Source organism: Balaenoptera ricei, chromosome 1 (genome assembly GCF_028023285.1).
Source record: "Balaenoptera ricei isolate mBalRic1 chromosome 1, mBalRic1.hap2, whole genome shotgun sequence".
NCBI classification, from domain to species: Eukaryota; Metazoa; Chordata; class Mammalia; order Artiodactyla; family Balaenopteridae; genus Balaenoptera; species Balaenoptera ricei.
This window is the reverse complement of record NC_082639.1, coordinates 37,362,772-37,388,074: the sequence shown is the minus strand read 5'-3', so window position 1 is coordinate 37,388,074 and position 25,303 is coordinate 37,362,772. Positions and strand designations below refer to the sequence as shown.

At 38.8% G+C, this 25,303-nt stretch overlaps 1 protein-coding gene across 2 annotated transcripts in view; it reads left to right on the top strand.

The window, feature by feature from the left end:
- The window catches only part of ZSWIM5 (zinc finger SWIM-type containing 5), a 252,624-nt gene that overhangs the window by 76,803 nt on the left and 150,518 nt on the right, over window positions 1-25,303 (top strand). Inside the window, exon 1 of one of the 2 annotated variants that reach the window (XM_059897963.1) lies at window positions 9,942-9,983. The exons of the other annotated variant lie outside the window; for it this stretch is intronic. Within the exon in view, the coding sequence (XP_059753946.1) occupies window positions 9,965-9,983 (19 nt within the window). The 5' untranslated portion in view covers window positions 9,942-9,964. Of the gene's footprint in view, window positions 1-9,941; window positions 9,984-25,303 lie in introns of those variants that run through there. 2 annotated transcript variants of the gene reach the window in all.

The following is a 25,303-nucleotide window of genomic DNA, read 5'->3' as shown; positions in this document are numbered from 1 at the left end:
TCAGGTATTCCAGAGATGCAGGGTACATCAAATTGATTGTGGAGATTTCATCCTCTGCTCCTGAGGCTGCTGGGAGAAATTTCCCTTTCTCTTCTTTGTTCACACAGCTCCTGAGGCTCAGCTTTGGATTTGGCCCTGCCTCTGTGTGTAGGTCGCCTGAGGGTGTCTTTTCGTTGCTTAGACAGGACGGGGTTAAAGGAGCAACTGATTCGGGGGCTCTGGCTCCCTCAGGCAGGGGAGGGAGGGGTTCGGAATGTGGGGCGAGCCTGCAGCGGCAGAGGCCAGCGTGACATTGCACCAGCCTGAGGCGTGCCATGTGTTCTCCCAGGGAAGTTGTCCCTGGATCACGGGACCCTGCAGTGGCAGGCTGCACAGGTTCCGGGGAGGGGAGGTGTGGAGAGTGACCTGTGCTTGCACACAGGCTTCTTGGTGGCTGCAGCAGCAGCCTTAGCATCTCATGCCCGTCTCTGGGGTCCGCACTGATAGCCGCGGCTAGCACCTGTCTCTGGAGCTCATTTAGGTGGTGCTCTGAATCCCCTCTCCTCGCGCACCCCACAACAATGGTCTCTTGCCTCTTAGGCAGGTCCAGACTTTTTCCTGGACTCCCTCCCGGCTAGCTGTGGTGCACTAGCCCCCTTCAGGCGTGTTCACGCAGCCAACCCCTGTCCTCTCCCTGGGATCTGAACTCCGAAGCCTCAGCCTCAGTGCCCAGCCCCCACCCACCCCGGCAGGTGAGCAGACAAGCCTCTCCTGCCGGTGAGTGCTGGTTGTCACCGATCCTCTGTGTGGGAATCTCTCTGCTTTGCCCTCTGCACCCCTATTGCTGTGCTCTCCTCTGTGGCTGTGAAGCTTCCCACCTGCCCACCCGCCATCTCCACCAGTGAAGGGGCTTCCTTTCCTAGTGTGTGGAAACTTTTCCTCCTTCACATCTCCCTCCCAGAGGTGCAGGTCCCATCCCTATTCTTTAGTCTCTGTTTTTTCTTTTTTCTTTTGCCCTTCCCAGGTACGTGGGGAGTTTCTTGCCTTTTGGGAAATCTGAGGTCTTCTGCCAGATTCTGTTCAGTAGGTGTTCTGTAGGAGTTGTTCCACATGTGGATGTATTTCTGATGTATTTGTGGGGAGGAAGGTGATCTCCACGTCTTACTCCTCCACCATCTTGAAGGTCCTCTTTTATTCAGAAGATTTTTAACTGAACATTCAATTTCTTTAATAATATAGGACTATTGTGGTGACTTATTTACTCTTTGGAGAGTTTTGGTAGTTTGAATTTTTGCGAGATTTATTTGTTTAAGCAAACTTGTTGAACTTGTGTGGATAGAATTATCCCTAGTTATTCTTTATTATCCTTTTAATGTCTGCATGGTCTGTGTTGATAATCTCCTTTATTATTCCTGAAGTTGGTAATTTGTGTCTTCTTTTTTTTCTTTATCGGTCATGGTAGAGATTTACCCTTTTTAAAAAATCTTCCAGAGAATCACCTTTTGGCTTTGTCGATTTTTCTCTATTGTTTTTCTGTTTTCAAACTTGCCAAGAGTTTGGAGATTTTCCTTATTTTTGTATTATTTATTTCTAATTTAATCCATCATGATCCAAAAACATACTTTGTATAATTTAATTCTTTTTTTTTTTTTGGCCGTGCCACGCAGCTTGCGGAATCTTCTTCCCTGACCAGGGATCAAACCCAGGGCCCCGGCAGTGAGAGTGCCAAGTCCTAGTCACTGGACTGCCAGGGAATTCCCTGTATAATTTAATTCTTTAAAAAATTGTTAAGCTTTGTTTTATGACCTTGGATATGAATTATCTTTCTTTCTTTCCACATGCATTTGAAAAGAATGTGTTTTGCTGTTGTTGGGTGGTATTTTGTAAATCTTAATTCCATCTGGTTGGTTGATAGTGTTGTTCAGTTGTCTGTGTCCTTGCCCATTCTCTCTACTAGTTCTACTTGTTACTGATAGAAGAATGTAGAAGTCTCTGATTATAATTGTGAATTTGTGTATATCTCTTCATTTTTTGCTTGTATTTTGAAGCACTGTTGTTTGGTGAATAGACATGTAGGATTGTTATTTTCTTGGTGAGTTTACTCTTTCATTATTACAGAATATTCTTCATTATTGGTAGTATTTTCTTTGTCCAAAGTCTATTTTGTCTTATGTTACTATAGCCATGCCAGGTTTATTTTGATTAGTATTTACGTAGTATATCTGTTTTCTATTCTTTTACTTTTCATCTTTCTGTGTGTATCCTTATATTTCAAGTGAGTTTCTTGGAGTCAGTTGGATCTTGTTTAAATCTTATGGAGAATGTTGGTAGCCTAACCTAGTTACCTTCAGGCCCCAAATTCCAACCAGGATTCTCAGGAATCATTTGACAGTGATTCCAATGTCAGTTTCATTTTTAAAGCCAGTATGTATGCCACTCAGTGACCACCTGGGACTTGGGCAGTGTTCTATTTGTTAGTTCAGTTCTCAAAGTCTTTCGTATGCTGCATGGAATCAGGTCTATACCTTTGTTGCTTGGGCTGAGCCCATGAGTTCATAGACAACTTTATGGGGTTGCTCTCCTGAGTTTCTCCATCTCTTTAATCTTCCTAGTACTTTCTGGTTATCTGGTGCTCCTCTTTTCGGTCTCCAGCCAGAAGTTTGAGGCACTAGTTACCCTAGTGACATTATACACAGTATTCTGCTGTATACTTCCATATCCAGGACCAAGCAGTATGAGAACAGAGAAAGGAGAAAAACAATGGGAGTTGGTCTCACCCTCTTAGAACCACAGCTTCACCAAGTACAGAGGAAGGTCCTTTCTTTAGAGTTTTAGCTTCTAATGATTCCCATTACCACCGGTGTTGCTGCTGCTGCCTTCACTGCCATCACTGTAGAATTGCCTGGGAGTTGGGGTGAGAGAATGGAGAAAAAAAAAGAAAAAATGAGGGATTTTCACACTCTGTGTCTGAGCATTAGGAGTTTCCTTTACCACTTTGAGCCAGAACTAGAGAACTTCTCTTGGAGCTCTGTGTACCCCAGTACTCATTGCTAGGTTTTTTGATGTGTTGAACTCAGGCTATAGGATACTAGAGGGAAAAAAAGGATAACTTTGAATTCTCGTCTTCCCCAAACTGCCTGCTAATAATGACTTCTCACAATCATCAAATACTACTTCGTGCCTTCTATCTAGGTTTTAAGGCTTTCAATAGGAGAGATAGAGTGAAGTATTACTCTCCAGAACCAACCCTGATCATTTTTTTAAACCTATTTATCTCTTTATATTTTAAATGGTTCTTGTAAGCAGCATATCGTTGGGTCTTGCTTTTTTTTAAAAATTATTATTAGTCATCCATTTTATACACATCAGTGTATACATGTCAATCCAACCTCCCGAATCATCACACCACCACCCCCACCCCCCGCCAATTTCCTCCCTTGGTGTCCATACGTTTGTTCTCTACATCTGTGTCTCAGTTTCTGCCCTGCAAACCGGTTCATCTGTACCGTTTTTCTAGGTTCCACATATATGTGTTAATATGCGATATTTGTTTTTCTCTTTCTGACTTACTTCACTCTGTATGATAGTCTCTAGATCCATCCACGGCTCTACAAATGACCCAATTTCGTTGCTTTTTATGGCTGAGTAATATTCCATTGTATATATGTACCACATCTTCTTTATCCATTCATCTGTTGATGGGCATTTAGGTTGCTTCCATGACCTGGCTATTGTAAATAGTGCCGCAGTGAACATTGGGGTGCATGTGTCTTTTTGAATTATGGTTTTTTCTGGGTATATGCCCAGTAGTGGGATTGCTGGGTTATATGATAATTCTATTTTTAGATTTTTTAGGAACCTCCATACTGTTCTCCATAGTGGCTGTATCAATTTACATTCCCACCAACAGTGCAGGAGGGTTCCCTTTTCTCCACACCCTCTCCAGCATTTGTTGTTTGTAGATTTTTTGATGATGGCCATTCTGACTGGTGTGAGGTGATACCTCATTGTAGTTTTGATTTGCATTTCTCTAATAATTAGTGATGTTGAGCAGCTTTTCATGTGCTTCTTGGCCATCTGTATGTCTTCTTTGGAGAAATGTCTATTTAGGTCTTCTGCCCATTTTTGGATTGGGTTGTTTGTTTTTTTAATATTGAGCTGCATGAGCTGTTTATATATTTTGGAGATTAATCCTTTGTCCGTTGATTCGTTTGCAAATATTTTCTCCCATTCTGAGGGGTGTCTTTAGGTCCCATTTGTTTATTTTTATTTTTATTTCCATTACTCTAGGAGGTGGATCAAAAAATATCTTGCTGTGATTTATGTCAAAGAGTGTTCTTCCTATGTTTTCCTCTAAGAGTTTTATAGTGTCCAGTCTTACATTTAGGTCTCTAATCCATTTTGAGTTTATTTTTGTGTATTGTGTTAAAGAGTGTTCTAATTTCATTCTTTTACACGTAGCTGTCCAGTTTCCCAGCACCACTTAACTGAAGAGACTGTCTTTTGTCCATTGTATATCCTTGCCTCCTTTGTCATAGATTAGTTGACCATAGGTGCGTGGGTTTATCTCTGGGCTTTCTATCTTTTTCCATTGATCTATGTTTCTGTTTTTGTGCCAGTAACATATAGTCTTGATTACTGTAGCTTTGTAGTACAGTCTGAAGTCAGGGAGTCTGATTCCTCCAGCTCCATTTTTTTCCCTCAAGACTGCTTTGGCTAGTTGGGGTCTTTTGTGTCTCCATACAAATTTTAAGAATTTTTTCTTCTAGTTTTGTAAAAAATGCCATTGGTAATTTGATAGGGATTGCATTGAATCTGTAGATTGCTTTGGGTAGTATAGTCATTTTCAAAATATTGATTCTTCCAATCCAAGAACATGGTATATCTCTCCATCTGTTTGTGTCATCTTTAAATTCTTTCATCAGTGTCTTGTAGTTTTCTGCATACGGGTCTTTTGTCTCCCTAGGTAGGTTTATTCCTAGGTATTTTATTCTTTTTGTTGCAATGGTAAATGGGAGTGTTCCCTTAGTTTCTCTTTATGACCTTTCGTTGTTAGTGTATAGGAATGGAAGAGATATCTGTGCATTAATTTTGTATCCTGCAACTTTACCAAATGCATTGATTAGCTCTAGTAGTTTTCTGGTGGCATCTTTAGGATTCTCTATGTATAGTATCATGTCATCTGCAAACAGTGACAGTTTTACTCCTTCTTTTCCAATTTGTATTCCTTTTATTTCTTTTTCTTCTCTGATTGCCGTGGCTAGGACTTCCAAAACTATGTTGAATAATAGTGGCGAGAGTGGACATTCTTGTCTTGTTCCTGATCTTAGAGGAAATGCTTTCAGTTTTTCACCATTGAGAATGATGTTTGCTGTGGGTTTGTCGTATATGGCCTTTATTATGTTGAGGTAGCTTCCCTCCATGCCCACTTTCTGGAGAGTTTTTATCATAAATGGGTGTTGACTTTTGTCAAAAGCTTTTACTGCATGTATTGGGATGATCATATGGTTTTTATTCTTCAATTTGTTAATATGGTGTATCACATTGCTTGATTTACGTATATTGAAGAATCCTTGCATCACTGGGATAAATCCCACTTGATCATGGTGTATGATCCTTTCAGTGTGTTGTTGGATTCTGTTTGCTAGTATTTTGTTGAGGATTTTTGCATCTATATTCATCAGTGATATTGGTCTGTAATTTTCTTTTTTTGTAGTATCTTTGTCTAGTTTTGGTATCAGGGTGATGGTGGCCTCATAGAATAAGTTTGGGAGTGTACCTTCCTCTGCAGTTTTTTGCAAGAGTTTGAGAAGAATGGGTGTTAGCTCTTCTCTAAATGTTTGATAGAATTCACCTGTGAAGCCATCTGGTCCTGGACTTTTGTTGGTTGGAAGATTTTTAATCACAGTTTCAACTTCATTACTTGTGATTGGTCTGTTCATATTTTCTGTTTCTCCCTGGTTCAGTCTTGGAAGCTTATACCTTTCTAGGAATTTGTCCATTTCTTCCAGGTTGTCCATTTTATTGGCATCGAGTTGCTTGTAGCAGTCTCTTGGGATGCTTTGTATTTCTGTGGTGTCTGTTGTAACTTCCCTTTTTTCATTTCTAATTTTATTGATTTTAGTCCTCTCCCTCTTTATCTTGATGAGTCTGGCTAATGGTTTATCAATTTTGTTGATCTTCTCAAAGAACCAGCTTTTAGTTTTATTGATCTTTGCTATTGTTTTCTTTGTTTCTATTTCATTTATTTCTGCTCTGATCTTTATGATTTTTTTCCTTCTGCTCACTTTGGGTTTTGTTTGTTCTTCTTTCTGTAGTTCCTTTAGTTGTAAGGTTAGATTGTTTACTTGAGATTTTTCTTGTTTCTTGATGTAGGCTTGTATAGCTATAAACTTCCCTCTTAGAACTGCATCCCATAGGTTTTGGATCGTCGTGTTTTCATTGTCATTTGTCTCTAAGTATTTTTTTTTTTCCTCTTTGATTTCTTAAATGATCTCTTGGTTATTTAGTAACGTATTGTTTAGCCTCCATATGTGTATGTTTTTTACGTTTTTTCCCCTGTAATGGATTTCTAATCTCATAGCGTTGTGGTCAGAAAAGATGCTTGATATGATTTCAGTTTTCTTAAATTTACTGAGGCTTGATTTGTGTCCCAGGATGTGGTCTATCCTGGAGAATGTTCCATGCACACTTCAGAAGAAAGTGTAATCTGCTGTTTTTGGGTGGCATGTCCTATAAATATCAATTAAATCTGTCTGGTCTACTGTGTCATTTAAAGCTTGTGTTTCCTTATTAATTTTCTGTTTGGATGATCTGTCCATTGGTGTAAGTGAGGTGTTAAAGTCCCCCACTATTATTGTGTTACTGTCGATTTCCTCTTTTATAGCTGTTAGCAGTTGCCTTATATATTGAGGTGCTCCTGTGTTGGGTGCATATATATTTAAAATTGTTATATCTTTTTCTTGGATTGATCCCTTGATCATTATGTAGTTTCCTTCCTTGTCTCTTGTAACATTCTTTATTTTAAAGTCTATTTTATCTGATATGAGTATTGCTACTCCAGCTTTCTTTTGATTTCCATTTGCATGGAATATCTTTTTCCATCCCCTCACTTTCAGTCTGTATGCGTCCCTAGGTCTGAAGTGGGTCTCTTGTAGATAGCATATATATTGGTCTTGTTTTTGTATCCATTCAGCAAGCCTGTGTGTTCTGGTTGGAGCTTTTAATCCATTCATGTTTAAGGTAAATATTGATATGTATGTTCCTATTACCATTTTCTTAATTGTTTTGGCTTTGGTTTTGTAGGTCGTTTCCTTCTCTTGTGTTTCCCACTTAGTGAAGTTCCTTTAGCATTTGTTGTAGAGCTGGTTTGGTGGCGCTGAATTCTCTTAGCTTTTGCTTGTCTGTAGAGCTTTTGATTTCTCCATCGAATCTGAATGAGATTCTTGCCGGGTAGAGTAATCTTGGTCGTAGATTCTTCCCTTTCATCACTTTAAGTATGTCATGACACTCCCTTCTGGCTTGTAGAGTTTCAGCTGAGAAATCAGCTGTTAACCTTATGGGAGTTCCCTTGTATGTTATTTGTCGTTTTTCTCTTGCTGCTTTCAATAATTTTTCTTTGTCTTTAATTTTTGCCAATTTTATTACTGTGTGTCTTGACGTGTTTCTCCTTAGGTTTATCCTGTATGGGACTCTCTGCGCTACCTAGACTTGAGTGGCTATTTCCTTTCCCATGTTAGGGAAGTTTTCAACAATAATCTCTTCAAATAGTTTCTCGGGTCCTTTTTCTCTCTCTTCTCCTTGTGGGACCCCTATCATGCGAATGTTGTTGCGTTTAATGTTGTTCCAGAGGTCTCTTAGGCTGTCTTCATTTCTTTTCATTCTTTTTTCTTTATTCCATTCTGCACCAGTGAATTCCACCATTCTGTTTTCCAGGTCACTTATCCGTTCTTCTGCCTCAGTTATTCTGCTATTGATTCCTTCTAGTGTAGTTTTCATTTCAGTTATTGTATTGTTCATCTCTGTTTGTTTGTTCAATTCTTCTAGGTCTTTGTTAAACGTTTCTTGCATGTTCTCGATCTTTGCCTCCATTCTTTTTCCAAGGTCCTGCATCATCTTCACTGTCATTATTTTGAATTCTTTTTCTGGAAGGTTGCCTATCTCCACTTCATTTATTTGTTTTTCTGTGGTTTTATCTTGTTCCTTCATCTGGCACATAGCCTTCTGCCTTTTCATCTTGTCTGTCTTTCTGTGAATGTGGTTTTTGTTCCACAGGCTGCAGGATTGTAGTTCTTCTTGCTTGTGCTGTCTGCCCTCTGGTGGATGAGGCTATCTAAGAGGCTTGTGCAAGTTTCCTGATGGGAGGGACTGGTGGTGGGTAGAGCTGGTTGTCGCTCTGGTGGGCAGAGCTCAGTAAAACTTTAATCCACTTGACTGCTGATGGTTGGGGCTGGGTTACCTCCCTGTTGGTTGTTTGGCCTGAGGTGACCCAATACTGGAGCCTACCTGGGCTCTTTGGTGGGGCTAATGGCAGACTCTGGGAGGGCTCACGCCAAGGAATACTTCCCAGAACTTCTGCTGCCAGTGTCCTTGTCCTCACAGTGAGACAGAGCCTCCCCCCACCTCTTCAGGAGACCCTCCAACACTAGCTGGTAGGTCTGGTTCAGTCTCCCCTGGAGTCACTGCTCCTTACCTTGGGTCCCGATGGACACACTACTTTGTGTGTGCCCTCCAAGAGTGGAGTCTCTGTTTCCCCCAGTCCTGTCGATTTGCAGTCAAATCCTGCTAGCCTTCAAAGTCTGATTCTCTAGGAATTCCTCCTCCCATTGCCGGATCCCGAGGTTTGGAAGGCTGATGTGGGGCTCAGAACCTTCACTCCAGTGGGTGGACTTCTGTGGTATAAGTGTTCTCCAGTTTGTGAGTCACCCACCCAGCAGTTATGGGATTTGATTTTATTGTAATTGTGCTCCTCCTATCGTCTCATTGTGGCTTCTCCTTTGTCTTTGGATGTGGGGTATGTTTTTTTGGTGAGTTCCAGTGTCTTCCTGTCGATGATTGTTCAGCAGTTAGTTGTGATTCTGGTGTTCTCGCAAGATGGAGTGAGAGCACGTCCTTCTACTCCTCCATCCTGAACCAATCTGTGGCTTGCTTTTTTATCCATCCTGATAATCTCTTCCTTTTTATTGAGATGTTTAGACCTTTTTTGAAGATTATTGATATGGTTGTGATTAAATGTATCAAATACTATTTGTTTTCTCCTTGTCCCATCTGTATTTTGTTCTCTTTTTCTTATATTTCAGGCTTCTTTTTGGTTTGAGTATGTTTTATGATTTTATTTTATCTTTTTTGTTGGCATATTAGCTATAACTCTTTTTGTGCTTCTTTGAGGATGTACAGTGTATACCAAGAGTCAGCAAACTTTTTCTGTAAAGATCCAGGTAGTAAATATTTTTCTGTAAAGGTCCAGGCAGACTGTACTATCACTGTCACAACTATTTGACACTGCCATTGTTGCACAAAAGCAGCCAGAGACAATATGTAAATGAATGACTGTGGCTGTATTCTAATAAAACTTTATTTACAGAAACAGGTGGCAGGGCAGATTTGGTCTGTGAGCTGTAGTTTGCCAGCATATGGTTATACTTTTAATTTAACACAATCTACTTTCAAGTAGTACTAAACTTCATCACTTATAGTATTAGAACCTTACCACAGTATACTTCCATTTCTCCCCTACCAGCCTTTGTCCTATTGTTTTCATACATTTTACTTTTACATATGCTATAAACTTTATAATACATTGTTATTGTTTTGTCTTTGAACAGTCAATTATATTTTCAGGAGATTTAAATTAAAAATTAAGTCTTTAGTTTATCTACATTGTTACAGTTTCCAGTATGCTTCATTTTTTGTATGTAAATGCAGGTTTCCATCTGATATAATTTTCCTTCTGCCTGAAGAACTTCATTTAAAATTTCTGCTGTTGATGAATTCTTTCAGCTTTTGTAAGTCTGAAAAAGTATTTCACTTTCATTTTTGAAAGATATTTTTGTTGGGTGTATAATTCTAAGTTTATTTATTTATTTATTTTTACTTTCAGTACTCTAAAGATGTTTCTTCATTTTCTTCTGGCGTGTACTGTTTCTGTCAAGAAATCTATGCTCATCCTTTCCTTTGTTCCTCTGGGTCTTATTAAGATTCTTTCTTTCTTTCTTTCTTTTTATAAAAATAACAGCTTTCTTGAGATATAATTCAAATGTCATAAAAGTTACCTTTTTATCAATAAAAAGTGTATAATTTAGTGGCTTTTAGTATATTCACAAAGATGCACAACTATCACCATTAGTTTTATTTATTTGTTTATTTACTTATTTATTTTTATTTTTATTTATTTTTGGCTGTTTTCGGTCTTTGTTGCTGCGCGCAGGCTTTCTCTAGTTGTGGTGAGTGGGGGCTACTCTTAGTTGTGGTGCGTGGGCTTCTCATTGCAGTGACTTCTTTTGTTGCAGAGCATGGGCTCTAGGCCCACAGGCTTCAGTAGTTGTGGCATGCGGGCTTGGTAGTTGTGGCACACAGGCTTAGTTGCTCCGTGGCATGTGGGATCTTCCTGGACCAGGGCTCGAACCCATGTCCCCTGTATTGGCAGGTGGATTCTTAACCACTGCTCCACCAAAGAAGTCCCACCATTAATTTTAGAACATTTTCATCATCCAAAAGAGAAACTCTGTGCTTATTAGCAGTTACTCCCAAAACTCCCCCTCAGGCAAGCACTGATCTAATATGTGTCTCTGGATTTGCCTTTTCTAGGCACGTCATATATATGGAATGATACAATATGTGGTTTCTTTTGTGACTGATTTCTTTAAGCTGGTACACTGTTTTCAAGGTTCATTCATGTTGTAGCAGAACTTCACTTCTTTTTATTGCCAAATATTGTTCCATTATATGGATTTAACACATTTGTTTATCCACTCATCAGTTGATGGACATTTAACTTGTATCCGTTTCTTGGCTTTTATGAATAATGCTCATATAAAAGTTTTTGTGTTAACATGTTTTTTTTAAAATTAATTAATTAATTTTTTTTTGACTGTGTTGGGTCTTCGTTGCTGTGCGTGGGCTTTCTCTAGTTGTGGCGAGCAAGGGCTACTCTTCATTGTGGTGGGCAGACTTCTCATTGCGGTGGCTTTTCTTTTTGCGGAGCACGGGCTCCAGGCGTGCGGGTTTCAGTAGTTGTGGGCACGGGCTTAGTTGTTGCACAGCATGTGGGATCTTCCCGGACCAGGGCTCGAACCCATGCCCCCTGAATTGGGAGGCAGATTCTTAACCACTGCGCCACCAGGGAAGTCCCTTAACATATGTTTTTATTTCTCTTGGGTAGATACCTAGGAGTGGAATTGCTGGGTCAGTATGGTAACTCTATGTTTAACATTTTCAGAAACTGCCTGTTTCTGGAACTTAACTGCACTATTTTACGTTTCCATCAGCGTTCCAGTTTCTCCACATGCTTGTCATCACTTACTGTTGGCTCTCTTTTAATTTTAGTCATCCTAGTAGGGGTGAAAGTGGTATCTTATTGTGATTTTGATGTGCATTTTTCCAATGGCTAATGATCTTGAACATCTTTTCATGTGCTAATTAAATATTTGTATATCTTCTTTGGAGAAACATCTAGTCAAATCTTTTGCCCAGTTTTAGCATTGAGTTGTCTTTTTATTGTTGAGCTGTAAGAGTTCTTTATATATTCTGTGTACCAGTCCCTTATCCCTTATATGATTTACAAAAAATTCTCCAATTCTGTGTGTTGCCTTTTTATTTTCTTAATGGTATGCTTTGAAGCCAAGAAGGTTTTAATTTTGTTGAAGTCCATTTACCTATTCTTTCTTTTGTTGCTTTTCTTCTTGGTGTCATACATGTCTAAGAAAACATTGCCTAACCCAGGGTCACGGAGACTTACTCCCATGTTTTCCTTTAAGAATGTTGTAGTTTTACAGACCCAAAGACATAGAAAACTTATGGTTACCAAAGGGGGAAGGGGGAGAGTTAAATTAGAAGTATGGGATTAACAGATAAAAACTACTCTACGTAAAATAGGTAAGCAATAAGGATTTACTGTATAGCACAGGGAACTATATTCAATCTCTTGTAATAACCTATAATGGAAAATAATCTGAAAAAAGTAACTGAATCACTTTGCTATACACCTGAAACTAACACAATATTATAAATCAACTATACTTCAATTTAAAAAAAGAATGTTTTAGTTTTGGCTCTTGCTTTTAAGTGTATGGTCTACTTTGAGTTCCTTTTTGTGTATGGTATGAGGACATAGTTCAACTTCATTCTTTTGCGTGTGGATATCCAGTTTTCCCAGTGCCATTTGTAAAAAAGACTTCTTTTTCTACATTGAATGGTCTTAGCAGCCTTGTTGAAAACCAATTTACCATAAATGTAAGGGTTTATTTCTATGCTCTCAACTCTATTCCATATCTATCTATCTATCTATCTATCTATCTATCTATCTATCTCTTTATGCTAATATCATACTGTCTTTATTACTGTAGCCAAATAGTAAATTTTGAAATTGAGAAGTGTGTGTTCTCCAATTTTTTTTTTTCTTAAGATTGTATTGGAAAAAAAAAAAAAAATAAATAAATTACTTTGAAAAACCCATGGAGAAAAAAAAAAAAAAAAAAAAAAAAAAAAAAAGATTGTATTGGCTATTGGGGGTGCTTTGAATTTCTATATGAATTTTAGAATTAGTTAATTTCTCCAAAAACGACAGCTGGGATTTTGACAGGGATTGTGATGACTGTGTAGATCAATTTGGGCAGTATTGCCATCTGAACAATACAAGACATAAGCAAAAATCCATTTATGGTGCCTTTTATATTTACCTAAGTAGTTACCTTTATCAGTGTTCTTTATCTTTGTGATCATTTGAATTAATGTCTAGTGTCCTTTCATTTCAGTCTGTAGGACTTCCTTTACTATGTCTTATAGGGCAGATTTGCTAACAGTGAATTTTGGTTTTGTTTATCTGTGACTGTCTTAATTTCTCCTTTTTTAAAATAAAATTTTTATTGTGGTAAAATACACATAACAAAATTTACCACCTTAACCATTTTAAACTCTACAGTTCAATGGTATTAAATATATTCATGATTTTATGCAACCATCACCACCATACATGTTCATTAAATCTTTTCTGTTTGTAAAACTGAAACTCTGTATGCATTGAACAAAGACCCCCATTCCACCCACCTCTCTAGCCCCTGGCAACCACAGTTCTACTTTTTGTCTCTATGATTTTGACTGCTCTAAGTACCTCATATAAGTGAAAATACACAGTATTTATCTTTTTATGACTCATTTTACTTAGCATTATGTCCTCAAGGCTCATCCATGTTGTAGCACATTGCAGTCTTTCCTTTTTTAAAGTTGAATAATATTCCATTGTGTGTGTGTATGTATGTGTGTGGGTGTGTGTGCATATATATATATATACATATATAATACAATATAATATATATGGACACACACCACATTTTGCTTATCTATTTATTGGTCGGTAGACACTTGGGGTGCTTCCATGTTTTAGCTGTTGTGAATAATGCGGCTATGAACATGGGTATACAGATACCACTTTGAGAAGTGTAATTGCTGAATAATACGGTAATTTTTTGTTGTCTATAAGACACTCATTTGAGATAGTTGATATGTAATATTGTATTAGTTTTAGATTTATAACATAATGATTTGAAATATGTATATATTGCCAAATGAGTAACTAGAATAATTTGTTAAAATCCATCACCACAGATAGTTACAAATTTTTTTTCTTGTGATGAGAACTTCAAGGTTTACTCTCTTAGCAACTTTCAAATGTACAATACAATTTTGTTAACTATAGTTACCATGCTATACATTACATTTCCAGGACTTATTTATCTTATAACTGGAAGTTTATACCCTTTGACCACCTTCACCAATTTCACCCATTCCCCTTACCCCCTGCCTCTGGCAACCACCAATCTGGTCTCTGTATCTTTGAGATTTGGTTTCTTTTAGATTACACATATAATCATACAATATTTGTTTTCCCCTGAGTTATTTACCTAGCATAATGCCCTCAAGCTCCATCCACGTTGTCGCAAATGGCAGGATTTCCTTTTTTTTATAACTGAATAATGTTCCACTGTGTGTGTGTGTGTGTGTGTGTGTGTGTATCACATCTTTATCCATTCATCCATTAACGGACACTTAGTTATATCAATGTGTTGGCTATTGTGAGTAGTGCTGCAGTGAACATGGGAGCTATCTTTGAGATAGTGGTTTCATCTCCTTTGGATATATACCCAGAAGTGGAATAGCTGGATTGTATGGTAGTTCTATTTTAAACTTTTTGAGGAACTTCTCTACTGTTTTCCATGGCGGCTGCACCAATTTACATTCCCACCGGCAGTGCACAAGCATTCATTTTTCTCTGCATCCTCACCAACACTTGTTATTTCCTGTCTCTTTGTTAATAGCCATTCTAACAGGTCTCATTGTGGTTTTGATTTGTATTTCCCTGATGATTAGTGATATTGAGCACCATTTCATGTACCTGTTGTCTATTTGTGTGTCTTTGGAAAAATGTCTATAAAGAGCCCTTGCCCATTTTTTAATCAGATTGAATTTTTGCTCTTGAGTTGTATGAGTTCTTAATATGTTTTGGGTATTAACCAGATATAAACAATTGCCTTAATCAATTGTTTTATTATGTATTATAGAATAGTTATTTTTCTAATTCCATCATTCCTTCCACATTTATCAGCTGGCATTCTGCAACGAGAATGTTTCCTGATAAGTGCTGGATAGTTCCTACTAAAACATTGTTACTGCTAATTTTTTCCCCTTTAATTAAAAAGTTCAGATAAGGACTTGGTGTAATAGTTACCTCCAGTGGTGGCAAATGAGGTTTTTCTTTTTTCTTTTTTTTTTAGTATCTCTATGGATGCATAGATTTTGTGTTTTTTTAAATAGATCTTTATTGGAGTATAATTGCTTCACAATACTGTGATAGTTTCTGTTGCACAACTAAGCGAATCAGCCATATGCATACACATGTCCCCGTATACCCTCCCTCTTGAGCCTCCCTCCCATTCTCCCTATCCCACCCCTCTAGGTCATCGCAAAGCACCGAGCCGATCTCCCTGTGCTATGCTGCTGCTTCCCACCAGCCAACTATTTTATATTTGGTAGTGTATATATGTTGATGCTACTCTCATTTGCCCCACCTTCACCCTCCCATCCCATGTCCTGAAGTCCATTTTCTATGTCTACCTATTTATTCCTGCCCTGCAACTAGGTTCATCAGTACATTTTTTTTTTTTTTAGATTCCATATATATGCGTTAGCATACAGTATTTGTTTTTCTCTTTCTGACTTACTTCACTCTGTGTGACAGACTCTAGGTCCATCCACCTCACTACAAATAACTCAATTTCATTTCTTTTTATGGCTGAGTAATATTCCATTGTATATATGTGCCACATCTTCTTTATCCATTCATCTGTTGATGGACATTTAGGTTGGCTCCATGTCCTGGCTATTGTAAATAGTGCTGCAGTGAACATTGGGGTACATGTCTCTTTGTGAATTATGGTTTTCTCAGGTTATATGCCCAATAGTGGGATTGCTGGGTCATATGGTAGTTCTATTTTTAGTTTTTTAGGGAATCTCCATACTGCTTTCCATAGTGGTTGTATCAATTTACATTCCCACCAACAGTGCAGGAGGGTTCCCTTTTCACCACACCCTTTCCAGCATTTATTGTTTCTAGAATTTTTGATAATGGCCATACTGACCGGCATGAGGTGATATCTCATTGTAGTTTTGATTTGCATTTCTCTAATAATTAGTGATGTTGAGCATCTTTTCATGTGCCTCTTGGCCATCTGTATGTCTTCCTTGGTGAAATGTCTATTTAGGTCTTTAGCCCATTTTTTAACTGGATTGTTTGTTTTTTTGATATTGAGCTCCAAGAGTTGTTTGTATATTTTGGAGATTAATCTTTTGTCTGTTGTTTCATTTGCAAATATTTTCTCCCATTCTGAGGGTTGTCTTTTTGTCTTGTTTATGGTTTCATTAAGTCCCATTTGTTTATTTTTGTTTTTATTTCTGTTACTCTAGGAGGTGGGTCAAAAAAGATCTTGCTGTGGTTTATGTCAAAGAGTGTTTTTCCTATGTTTTCCTGTAAGAGTTTTATAGGGTCTCGTCTTACATTTAAGTCTTTAAGCCATTTGGAGTTTATTTTTGTGTATGGTGTTAGATAGTGTTCTAATTTCATTCTTTTATATGTAGCTGTCCAGTTTTCCCAGCACCACTTATTGAAGAGGCTGTCTTTTCTCCGTTCTATGTTCTTGCCTCCTTTGTCATAAATTAGGTGCCCATATGTGCGTGGGTTTATCTCTGGGCATTCTATCTTGTACCATTGATCTATATTTCTGTTTTTGTGCCGGTATCATACTGTCTTGATTACTGTAGCTTTGTGGTATAGTTTGAAGTCGGGGAGCTTGATTCCTCCAACTCAGTTTTTCTTTCTCAAGATTGCTTTGGCTATTCGGGGTCTTTTGTGTTTCCCTAACATTTGTAAAATTTTTTGTTCTGATTCTGTGAAGAATGCCATTGGTAGTTTGATAGGGATTGCACTGAATCTGTAGATTGCTTTGGATAGTATAGTCATTTTCACAATGTTGATTCTTCCAATCCAAGAACATGGTATATCTCTCCATCTGTTTGTATGATCTTTAATTTCTTTCATCAGTGTCTTATAGTTTTCTGCATACAGGTGTTTTGTCCCCTTAGGTAGGTTTATTCCTAGGCATTTTATTCTTTTTGTTGCAATGGTAAATGGGAGTGTTTCCTTAACTTCTCTGATTTTTCGTTGTTGGTGTATAGGAATGCAAGAGATTTCTGTGCATTAATTTTGTATCCTGCTACTTTACCAAATTCATTGATTAGTTCTAGTAGTTTTCTGGTGGCATCTTTAGGATTTTCTGTGTATAGTATCATGTCATCGGCAAACAGTGACAGTTTTACTTCTTCTTTTCCAATTTGGATTCCTTTTATTTCTTTTTCTTCTCTGATTGCTGTGGCTAGGTCTTCCAAAACTGTGTTGAATAAGGGTGGTGAGAGTGGACATCCTTGTCTTGTTCCTGATCTTAGTGGAAATGCTTTCAGTTTTTTATCATCAAGTATGATGCTTGATGTGGGTTTGTCATATATGGCCTTTTTTATGTTGAGGTAGGTTCCCTCTATGCCCATTTTCTGGAGAGTTTTTATCATAAATTGGTGTTGAATTTTGTCAAAAGTTTTTTCTGCATCTATTGAGATGATCATATGGTTTTTATTCCTTAATTTGTCAATGTGGTGTATCACATTGATTGATTTGCGTTTATTGAAGAATCCTTGTATCCCTGGGACCAATCCCACTTGATCATGGTGTATGGTCCTTTTAATGTGCTGTTGGATTCTGTTTGGTAGTATTTTGTTGAGGATTTTTGCATCTATGTTCATCAGTGATATTATTCTATAATTTTCTTTTTTTGTGATATCTTTTTCTGCTTTTGGTATCAGGGTGATGGTGGCTTTGTAGAATGAATTTGGGAGTGTTTCTCCCTCTGCAATATTTTGGAAGAGTTTGAGAAGGATGGGTGTTAGCTCTTCTCTAAATGTTTGATAGAATTCGTCTGTGAAGCCATCTGGTCCTGGACTTTTGTTTGTTGGAAAATTTTTAATTATGGTTTCAATTTCATTACTTGTGATAGTTCTGTTTATATTTTGTAATTCTTCCTGGTTCAGTCTGGAAAGTTGTACCTTTCCAAGAATTTGTCCATTTCTTCGTGGTTGCCAATTTTATTGGCATTTAGTTGCTTGTAGTAGTCTCTTATGATGCTTTGTATTTCTGCAGTGTCCATTGTCACTCCTCCTTTTTCACTTCTAATTTTATTGATTTGAGTCCTCTTCCTCTGTTTCTTGATGAGTCTGGCTAAAGGTTTATCAATTTTGTTTACCTTCTCAAAGAACCAACGTTTAATTTTATTGATCTTTGCTATTGTTTTCTTTGTTTCTATTTCATTTATTTCTGCTCTGATCTTTACGATTTCTTTCCTTCTACTGATTTTCGGTTTTCTTTGTTCTTCTTTCTCTAGTTGTTTTAAGTGTAGGGTTAGATTGTTTTTTTGAGATTTTTCTTGTTTCTTGAGGTGAGATTGTATTGCTATAAACTTCTATCTTAGAACTGCTTTTGCTGCGTCCCATAGGTTTTGGGTCATCGTGTTTTTGTTGTCATTTGTTTCTATGTATTTTAAAATTTCTTCTTTGATTTCTTCAGTGATCTCTTGGTTATTTAGTAACGCACTGTTCAGCCTCCATGTATTTGTGTTTTTTACAGTTTTTATCCTCTAATTGATTTCCAGTCTCATAGCTGTGGTCAGAAAAGATGCTTGATACGATTTCAAGTTTCTTAAATTTTTTGAGGCTTGATTTGTGACCCAAGCTGTGATCTCTCCTGGAGAATGTTCCATGTGCACTTGAGAAGAAATTGTATTCTGCCACTTTTGGGTGGAATGTTCTATAAATATCAATTAGATCTATCTGGTCTATTGTGTCACTTAAAGCTTGTGTTTCCTTATGAATTTTCTGTCTGGATGATCTGTACATTGGTGAAAGTGGGGTGTTAAAGTCCCCTACCATTATTGTGTTACTGTTGATTTCTCCTTTCATGGTTGTTAGCATTTGCCTTATGTATTGAGGTGCTCCTATGTTGGGTGCATGAACATTTAAAATTGTTATATCTTCTTCTTGGATTGATCCTTTGATCATTATGTAGTGTCCATCCTTATCTCTTGTAACAGTCTTTATTTTAAAGTCTGTTTTATCTGATATGGATATTGCTACTCCAGCTTTCTTTTGATTTCCATTTGCATGGAATATCTTTTTCCATTCCTTCACTTTCAGTCTGTATGTGTCCCTAGGTCTGAAGTGGGTGTCTTGTAGACAGCATATATATGGGTCTTGTTTTTGTATCCATTCAGCCAGTCTGTGTCTTTTGGTTGGGACATTTAATCCATTTACATTCAAGGTTATTATGGATATGTATGTTCCTATTACCATTTTCTTAATTGTTTTGGGTTTGTTTTTGTGGGTCTTTTTCTTCTCTTGTGTTTCCCACTTGGAGAAGTTTCTTTAGTCTTTGTTGTTAAGCTGGTTTGGTGGTGCTGAATTCTCTTGGCTTTTGCTTGTCTGAAAAGCTTTTCATTTCTCCATCAAATCTGGATGAGATCCTTGCTGGATAGTGTAATCTTGGTTGTAGGTTTTTCTCTTTCATCACCTTAAGTATATCCTGCCACTCCCTTCTGGGCTGCAGAGTTTCCACTGAAAAATCAGCTGATAACCTTATCGGGATTCCTTTGTATGTTATTTTTTTGGTTTTTCCCTTGCTGCTTTTAATATTTTTTCTTTGAATTTAATTTTTGTTAATTTGATTAATATGTGTCTTGGTGCATTTTTCCTAGGGTTTATCCTGGACTTGGGTGACTCTTTACTTTCCCATGTTAGGGAAGTTTTCAACTATAATCTTGTCAAATATTTTCTCAGAGCCTTTCTTTTTCTCTTCTTCTTCTGGGACCCCTATAATTCGAATGTTGGTGTGTTTACTGTTGTCCCAAAGGTCTCTGAGATTGTCTTCAATTCTTTTTTCTTTTTTCTTTATTCTGCTCCTCAGCAGTTATTTCGACCATTTTGTCTTCCAGCTCACTTATTCGTTTTTCTGCCTCAATTATTCTGTTATTGATTCCTTCTAGTGTATTTTTCATTTCAGTTATTGTGGTGTTCATCTCTGTTTGTTTGTTCTTTAGTTCTTCTAGATCTTTGTTAAACATTTCTTGTATTTTCTCAATCTGTACCTCCATTCTATTTCTGAGATTCTGGATCATCTTTACTATCATTACTCTGAATTCTTTTTCAGGTAGATTGCCTATTTCCTCTTCATTTATTTGGTCTTGTTAGGTTTTTTACCTTGCTCCTTCATCTGTGACATTTTTTTGCTGTCTCTTTTTTTTTTTTTTTTTTTTTTATGAGTGGGATTGTGTTCCTGTCTTACTGGTTGTTTGGCCTGAGGTTTCCAACACTTGGGTTTGTAGGCTATTGGGTAGAGCTGGGTCTTGGTGCTGAGATGAAGAACTCCATGAGACCTCACTCCGATGAATATTCCCTGGGGTCTGAGGTTCTCTGTTAGTCCAGTTGTTCAGACTCAGAGCTCCCACCACAGGAGCTTGAGCCCGATCCCGGTCTCGTGAGCCAAGATCCCACAAGCCGCCTGGGGTGGCAAAAATAAATAAATAAATTAAAAAAAATAACAAAGTAAAAAATAAAATTCGATTAGGAAACTAATAGGTAAGTTAGGAAGAATATAAAAATAAAAATATAGATGAATCAACAACTGGAAGGTACATCAGTACCACAATAGTAAAAAAGAGGAGCAGGGAAAAGAAAAAAAAAGGGGGGGGGAGGCCTTGACTGTGGAGGGTGGGGCCTAAATAAGGGAAAGGTTTGGGCAGTGGGTGGGGCCAATGCTCAGGACCCACAGGTCTGGAAAAGGCCCTTGGGGCTGTGGGGGGTGGGGCTTAGGCTCAAGGAACAGAAGGGGCCCTGGTGTGCCCCCCACCCCTGGTCTCAGAGGGCAGGGGACCTCACCTGGGCGCCCAGCAGGCTTCCTGGGCTCAAGTGGGCAGGGCAGTCGTCCTCTGCTCCTCTCCCACTCCTCCTGGATGGCCCCTCCTGCCTGCCTCTCATGATCTCCCTGGCCTCCCTCCTACGCCCCCCAGGACCCACGCAGTCTGGAGGGGCTTTGGAGGGCAGGGGATCAGCCTGGGAGTTCAGCAGGCTCCCTGAGCCCGAGTGGGCGGGGCAGTCACCCTCCGCTCCTTTCCCACTGTTCCTGGAGAGTCCCTCCCGCCTGCCTCTCCTTATCTCCCTGGCCTCAGAGGTGCCGATCCTGTCTGGCCTCCACTTCTCCTCCCCGCTCTGTCCCCCTACATCCTACTGGTTCACTTTGGAGTTCCTCCCGTCTCCTTGGGCGTCAGAGTCCCCCACCAGCAGCCAGCGGGCGCCCTAGTTGTGTGGAGACGCTAACTCTGCATCTTCCCACACTGCCATATTGGCTCCGCCTTTTAGGCTCCAACACATAGGTTTTTAAAAATATTTTACAGTCATAGTCATTTTTCTTTTTGATATTCAAATTGTCCTTTATTTGGCTAGTGGAAGTCCTTTCCTGCTGGCTCTTGTCTTCTTTTAACACTTGTCTTTGAGTGCCTCCTTGATTTCAGGCAATAAAAAATGACCCAGAAAAAAATTGGCACCTTCCCTGCCTAGACCTGGAATTCACCACGGAACTCTGGTTACTTTTGGTGAGAAATGGTTTTTAGAAATGAAGATCTACGTGCTTTATATGCTTGTTGCCTCTGTGACATCATTTTTTCTAGGCCTTTTCAGTAAGCTGGGAAATATGTTTTAAAATAATGAATTCACATTGATATTTCTAAATCATATTTAATATTACAGGTTTTTAAAATTTCTCTAATTTTACATTTTATCTTTTTCTGTTTCACAGAAAAGCTTGGTTCTCAATAACATTAATATGCTTACTTGCTTACTTTATCTCCAGTATACATAAAGAGGTTTTAAAATTTTTGTACCAATATTACTGCCAACAATAAAATTACTGTGTGAAGATTTCCATACAGTTATTTCTTTCTTTAATTTATATCCTACTAAGGATAAATAGAAGGAATTCATGTTTAAAAGTTACTTATGGGACTTCCCTGGTGGCGCAGTGGTTAAGAATCTGCCTGCCAATGCAGGGGACATGGGTTTGAGCCCTGGTCTGGGAAGATCCCACATGCGACACAGCAACTAAGCCCGTGTGCCACAACTACTGAGCCTGTGCTCTAGAGCCCGTGAGCCACAACTACTGAGCCCGCGTGCCACCACCACTGAGCCTGTGTGCCTAGAGCCCATGCTCCGCAACAAGAGAAGCCACCACAATGAGAAGCCTGTGCACCGCAACAGAGTAGCCCCCACTCACCGCAATTAGAGAAAGCCCACGTGCAGCAACAAAGACCAACACAGCGAAAAATAAATAAATAAATAAATTTATTTATTTAAAAAAATAAAATAAAAGTTACTTATGTTACGTATCAGATATATAGATAGATCCTTTTGTTTAAAGTTTTCATGTTTGCTTTTTATCAAATTTAATTTAATTTTTGCATATGTAGAACATTTATATGGTTCAAAGTGAAATTTTTATAAAGTTGTATACTCAGATATCTAATTCACATCTCTTTCTCCTCTGCCATACTTCCTAGCCCAACACTAACGTACTGCTAGGTAACCATCTTTATTAATTTCAGGTTTTATTCTTCTAGTGTTTTTGCAAAGCTCCCTTTATTTCTTATATATAGGGTACATGTAAATACTATGGTGTTGTAAACACTGTATGTTCCTTGATGTTTTTCACTTACTTATATAATATAAAAGCTGCAAATCACTCCATGTCAGTAAAGAATGATAGTCCTCATTCTTTTTTATGGTTACATTGTACTCCATTCTGTGACTATATTATACTAGTTTATCCTACTAGTCTCCTATTGTTTGTTACCTTTTGCTGAATCATAAACTACTTCAAAAGTTAATGACTTAAAACAACACAGATTATTCCTATGTTTCCTGGCTTGGCTGGGTGGTTCCACTGCTGTTTTTACCTGGGATCATTCATGCACCCGAATTCACTTCACAGGATCTGCTGGGGCAGATGGTCTAAGATGGCTTCACTCATGTGTCTGAAAGTTAGTGCTAGCTAAGTATTGGGTGTTGTGATTCTCTTCCATATGGCCTGTCATCCTCCAATAGGCTCTCCTGACTTCCTTACATGATCGTCAGGGCAGCTTTCCAAGAGAGCAAAAGTGGAAGCTATAATATCTCTTAAGGCCAACCCTAAAACTGGCCCAGTGTCTTTTATGCTGCCTTTGGTTGGTTAAAGCAAGTCATGAGACCTTCCTAGATCTAAATGGGAAAAGAACAGACTCATCCTCTTGATGGGAGGAGTGGCACAGTCACATTGCAAAGACACATGGGAGGAATTTGGAAAAAAATGTTCTACATCTTTTGCTGGACCCAAGGGATGTCTCCATTCCTTTGATATTAGAAATAATGCTGAATCAATAACCTTATACATGTTTCATATTTGTGGGGGTTTATGTTCAGGTAATTTCCTAAAAATGAGATCGGGAAGAAAGTAAACTGTAACATTGGAGTAACTGCTTCTCATTGTTTCCACTATTAGCACCCTAATCCAAGCCAGCATGATCTCTCACCTGAATTATTATTATAGCTATGTAACTGTCTCTACCCCTGCCTTTCTGTAGTCTATTCGCAACACAGAATCCAGAATGTCATGTCACTCTTCTTCTTAAGTCTCTGCAAAGGCCCCTTATTTCATTCAGAGTATTTTGTGTGCCAAGTTCCATTCAGTGGTTTACAAGGCCCTACCTAATCTGTCATCTCCTCCACCTCATTACCTGTGTGACTTCTCTCTTACTACTGCCCCACCAGCTCATTCTGCACCAACCACAATGGCCTCCTTACTATTCTTTGAACATGTTATGCATATTCCTGTCTTTGGGTCTTTATATTGTCTCTTCCCTCTGTTTGTAAATTTTTTGTCTCAGATATCCACACAGCTGACTTCCTCACTTCCTTCAAGTCTTTGCTTAATTGTTATCCTCTAAATGAGATAGGTAGGCTTACCCTGTCTACCATATTTATTTTTAAAATTTATTTATTTATTTATTTATTTTTGGCTGCATTGGATCTTCATTGCTGCACGTGGTCTTTTCTCTAGTTGCGGAGAGCGAGGGCTACTCTTTGTTGTGGTGCACGGGCTTCTCATTGCGGTGGCTTCTCTTTGTTGTGGAGCATGGGCTCTAGGTGCGTGGGCTTCAGTAGTCGTGGCATGCGGGCTCAGTAGTTGTGGCTCTCCGGCTCTAGAGCACAGGCTCAGTAGTTGCGGTGCATGGGCTTAGTTGCTCCACAGCACGTGGGATCTTCCTGGACCAGGGCTTGAACCCGTGTCCCCTGCATTTACAGGTGGATTCTTAACCACTGTGTCACCAGGGAAGTCCTGTCTACTGTATTTAAAATGATAACTTACCTTCCAATTATTTTTTTTTTTTTTTTTTTTTTTTTTTATCTCTTTATTTATTTATTTATTTATTTATTTATGGCTGTGTTGGGTCTCCGTTTCTGTGCGATGGCTTTCTCTAGTTGCGGCGAGCGGGGGCCACTCTTCATCGCAGTGCGCGGGCCTCTCACTATCGTGGCCTCTCTTGTTGCGGAGCACAGGCTCCAGACGCGCAGGCTCAGTAATTGTGGCTCACGGGCCTAGTTGCTCCGCGGCATGTGGGATCTTCCCAGACAAGAGCTCGAACCCGTGTCCCCTGCATTGGCAGGCAGATTCTCAACCACTGCGCCACCAGGGAAGCCCTTCCAATTATTTTTTATCCCCAACCCCAATATTGTTTTTCCTTTTTTTTTCTTTGTGTAGCACCTACGATCTTCTAACATACTGCAGTTTACTTATTCATTATTTTTATTGCCATTCTTTTCCTACTAAAATGAAAACTTCACACAGGACAAAATATTTTTTCTTTAGAAATCTTTGAAAGCATCAGAAAATACCAAGGCAGGGCTTCCCTGGTGGCGCAGTGGTTAAGAATCCGCCTGCCACTGCAGGGGACATGGGTTCTAGCCCTGGTCCGGGAAGATCCCACATGCCATGGAGCAGCAAAACCCATGTGCCATAACTACTGAGCCTGCGCTCTAGAGCCCACGAGCTACAACTACTGAGCCCGTGCGCCACAACTACTGAAGCCTGTGCGCCTAGAGCCCATGCTCCACAACAAGAGAAGCCACGGCAATGAGAAGCCCATGCACCGCAATTAAGAGTAGCCCCTGTTTGCCGCAGCTAGAAAAAGCCCGAGCGCAGCAACAAAGACCCAATGCAGCCAAAAGTAAATAAATAATATAAATAAATTTTTAAAAATGTTCCATCTCAAAGGTCACCAGACAAATGCAAATTAAAAAAAAAGAATAAAAAGAAAAAACCAAGGCAGTGAGCATTTATGAGGTAGAAGATCTGGTAGAAGAGAGAAGCCAAGGGAGGTGAGCCCAATGTTTGGGGCCACTCAAGGTGATTGCTCTTTTCTAAAGTCAATGG